General features: G+C 48.5%; 1 protein-coding gene across 1 annotated transcript; it reads left to right on the plus strand.

Annotated features, from left to right (window-relative positions):
- The first annotated feature begins 712 nt into the window (after positions 1 to 712).
- Positions 713 to 4,012, plus strand: LOC135808467 (natural resistance-associated macrophage protein 2-like). Its single transcript, XM_065321661.1, has one exon. It carries the CDS (start codon positions 1,397 to 1,399, stop codon positions 3,161 to 3,163), a length of 1,767 nt encoding a protein of 588 aa, XP_065177733.1. The 5' UTR covers positions 713 to 1,396; the 3' UTR covers positions 3,164 to 4,012.
- Positions 4,013 to 4,486: the final 474 nt, after the last annotated feature.

Below are 4,486 nucleotides of genomic sequence, written 5' to 3' on the forward strand. Positions count from 1 at the left end.
AGACATAAGCTACAGTCCATTCATAAAAAGATGGGTCCTGGCTCTGGCGAGCTCCCGTATTTGGCGATTTTTCGTGATTTCATCGTACACAGTGCAGTGCTGCGAACTTTGACATTTGAAAAAGGGTCCAAAAGGGTGCCTGAACTGGGGTTCGAACCGCAGAATGCACTGTTGCAGGCGGGGTCAAACGGCCTGGATTTTGATGGTTTTTCCCAATTCAGTGCTTTTGGGGCAAAACCTGGCCGAAATCCTATTCTTGCTATGGCTTGCTTTTTGGACAAAAAAACTTCAGAAACATAATTGGAAGAGGATTCCGGGATTGCAGAAAAAATTCTAAAAAAACTCAACGTTTGACCCATTTATGGCCAAAAGCTAGTTCATTTTTTTCTGAATGGACTGTAGGCGATCTAGCCCAGGCCATGGGCCACGGCCCACGGCGCGGATCGCTCCGCAGGCCATGTGATCAGGTGATGCCTGACTCTGCGTGAGTCTGCACATCTCGCTTCCCAGGTGCGAGCCTGATGACATGATAATATTAATAATGATGTGCATGCAGTAAATCTGTACTGTGAAGCTATTGTAATACAGTAATCCTTCCTTGCTTCAAGACAAGTATAATGTATATGCCGTGTTCTAATGTAACACGTAACCATTGTTTGTCCAACTACTTGTCTTTACATACCGCCGGTAATGGTAGTACAGTACAAAATGTGCTACAACAAGTGACATCAAGTGCGAATCCGCATACAGTATCCGCGGTTCAGATACACAATCATGCGTGTGCGAGCACTGGGGAGATAACTCAGTCTCAGTGCAGTCCCGAAGAAAAGAAAAGGTCGTCTTTTCAGTGTCAGTTCGTGTACACTGTCCAACCTCCACTGCTCCAGTGCAGAGCTCCCTATATCCGCACCATTCCAAAGCAGTTGCAAGGCCGCCACGTGTCGTTCTTGTTTCTCCAGCTAGCTATCCCTAGGCCCTGTCAGCTAGCTGCTAGCTGCTAGCAAACAAAACTGCACTAGTAGATCTACTAGTACTGAGTACTGTGCGTTCGATGGTAGACCTTCACATGTAGTGGATCTACGAGGTCAGCTGCTGCACAGGTCTAGCTACGTCTATCCTCTCTCGACGCCATTTTCATCTCTTTTGCAAGAAGATTGTTATTTTTTTGCGTGCGGACGATTTGACAGGTCATACTGCCATTACTGGTGCGGTGAGTCCGCGTGGCTTGATGTCGTGAGTGGGAACGGCACGGACAGGAGCTTGTGGCTGTCACAGGAGTCGCTACTTCTGCCATTCGGGGTAGACTGAATTTTGGGCGTGCACGTACTGCTAATGCAATCTTTCACCATGTATCGGGCCACACTACCAACAGTTAGTTTCAAGCAAATCCGAGAAGATGGCGTCCGCTCGCAATCATCATGAGGAGCGCTCTCTCCTAAAGAATTCTGGGAACAGTTCAGATTCCTCTAGCGACATGGAGGAAGGTTTCGCTACCAGTGGATCTGTGCAGCAGCCGGCAACTCGCCCGCGAGGTAGGCGAGCGGCCAACAATTTGGAGCAAAAAATCACGATTCCAGAAGATGATAGAGAGCAGGTGTTCTCGTTTCGCAAGCTATGGGCATTCACAGGGCCCGGATTTCTGATGAGCATCGCCTATCTTGACCCAGGGAATATCGAGTCCGACATGCAGTCTGGCGGTGCTGCCGGATTTCACCTGCTATGGTTGCTGTTCACTGCCACGTGCATGGGTCTGTTGCTGCAGCGCCTAGCAGCAAGACTGGGTGTTACTAGCGGGCAACATCTAGCAGAACTGTGCAGACAACAGTATCCCCGTGTACCACGTATTGTCCTCTGGCTCATGATCGAGCTGGCCATTGTCGGATCCGACATGCAAGAAGTCATCGGAACGGCCATTGCCTATTCGTTGCTTAGCAACGGCAAAATCCCGTTGTATGCAGGTGTGCTGATCACCATTGCCGATACATTCCTGTTCTTGTTTCTGGACAACTACGGTCTGCGCAAGTTGGAGGTATTCTTCTGCACGCTGATCACCATCATGGCGGTGACGTTTGGTTACGAGTATATTGTAGCAGCACCTAACCAGGCAGAGGTGATGAAGGGCATGGTCATACCATGGTGTTCGCACTGTGACAGCGCTGCTATCCAGCAAGCCGTGGGCATCATCGGTGCCGTCATCATGCCGCATAACTTCTACCTTCACTCCGCGCTGGTGCGCAGCCGTGACGTCGATCGGTCGTCGGCCAAGAAAGTCAAGGAGGCCAACTTCTACTTCTTCATCGAGTCGGCCATCGCGCTCTTGGTGTCCTTTGTCATCAACCTGTTTGTAGTGTGTGTGTTTGCTGAGACTTTCTTCAACGTACCAGCCATGACAATCATCGAGGAATACAACTGCACTGCCCTTGGCAATGCTTCCAGCTTCAGCAACACTAGCTCCTTTGATCTGGACTTGCGCAAGGGAGGGATCTTCTTGGGTTGTCGTTTTGGCGATGTAGCCAAGTACATATGGGCAGTAGGTATACTGGCGGCCGGCCAGAGTTCTACCATGACTGGTACGTATGCTGGGCAGTTTGCCATGGAAGGGTTTCTGAACATCAGCTGGAGTCGCTGGAAGCGTGTGCTCCTGACCAGGTCTATAGCAATTGCACCGACATTGTTCGTTGCCGTCTCGACGGGAATCGACGATCTCACTGGCTTGAACGACTGGCTGAATGTCCTGCAATCCATTCTTCTACCGTTTGCCGTGCTCCCTGTACTGCACTTTGCCTCTAGCAAGGCTGTGATGCGTGAGTTTAGAGCGGGTCTTCCTATGCAGATTGCCATGTGGATGATGGCCATCCTGGTGATGGGAATCAATGTCTACTTTACGTTTAGCTTCCTGCATGGCCTGTATGGCACGCTTCCGTCAACCGGTGCACGTGTCGGGGTCATCATGGGCGTGGGTATTTTCTTTGCCATCTACACTGGTTTAGTAGTGTACCTAGTGCTGTCTATAATTTCACTCAAGTCGCCACGTCTGCAAGACAGGCTTGGCCAGACGACCGATATGTATGAAGTCCTGCACGGCTTCTTGGGATTGTCCGATTCCGAGGACGGAGAGTCGGCGACAGAGCTGGTGCAGTCGGATCGCGGATCTGACGACTGACGGCACCGCGCGCCCTGTCATTTGTTACGCTGCAGCACTGTGACGTGTTTGTATCACGCTTTGCCGTGTGCGGTCCTAGTCTGGGAAGTGCTTAGCTGCCGAGTACTTGGTATGCTGAGCTGGTTTCCAGGCTGCATGAGATCAAAGTTATTCTGTGTGATAATTGCAAGTTAATTTATTTTCTCCTTCGACTGACAATGCATGTGTCCGAAGTATGCTGACTGCAATATTTTCAATTGCCTTTGCAGTATAATTCATCCATCTCTCCTTACTCTTCTTCTCCGTGCGCTCTCACTTTATTAGTATAATTGATGTTCAGTTTGGTCAATTAGGGTTCTGAATACAAGACATCGGAATCCCACGCTAGCATTTTTGAACTTCACCAATCCGGATATGTGGAAGGTGGAATATTTTGATTTTCTTACCCTGATAATCATGATGTTGCCATTATTATTAATTTTGTTTGGCTTTTTTACATGGTACATGCTCACTGAACTTGGTATCCAATTCTTGTTGTTGCATGTGTTGTTGCAGTCCAAGATGGTAATAGGGAATGGCGTCATGCCTGTAACCAGTGTTTTTAAGAGCTTTGTAGTTCAATTCATGCTAAGAAGAGTATTATGCTCGTATGTACTCTTGATACCCTTTTCTATTCCCTCAACTACTGAGTACTCTTGATAATTAATGATTTTTAACACACTCTAGTGCATTGATTTATACATGTACTTTGAAGCTATCATCGAGTTTAGATTTTGCTATTCGAGGATTCAGTTATTTGCATTATGTTTTGGATTTCGACAAGCCAGTCGGCTAGTGGTGCTTTGAAGCAGAATGAATTATTATGTTGTACATCTGATGGCAATCAGTCTGTGGCATATGATGGCTGTCACATGTGACGGCGAGATTCTCTCTCCTCTCTCATCTCTCGCGTGCTCTCTCTCTGTCTCTCTCCCTCCGTCTCTCTCTCTCTCTCTCTTTCTCTCTCTCTCTCTCTCTCTCTCTCTCTCTCTCTCTCTCTCTCTCTCTCTCTCTCTCTCTCTCTCTTCTCTCTCTCTCTCTCTCTCTCTCTTTCTGTCTCTCTGTCTCTCTCTCTGTCTCTCTCTCTGTCTCTGTCTCTGTCTCTCTCTCTCTCTCTTTCTCTCTCTCTCTCTCTCTCTCTCTCTCTCTCTCTCTCTCTCTCTCTCTCTCTCTCTCTCTCTCTCTCTCTCTCTCTCTCTCTCTCTCTCTCTCTCTCTCTCTCTCTCTCTCTCTCTCTCTCTCTCTCCCTCTCTCCCTCTCTCCCCTCTTCTCCCTCTCTTCCCTCTCTTCCTCTCTCTCTCTCTC

This window comes from Sycon ciliatum, chromosome 2 (assembly GCF_964019385.1).
Source record: "Sycon ciliatum chromosome 2, ocSycCili1.1, whole genome shotgun sequence".
Classification (NCBI taxonomy): Eukaryota; Metazoa; Porifera; class Calcarea; order Leucosolenida; family Sycettidae; genus Sycon; species Sycon ciliatum.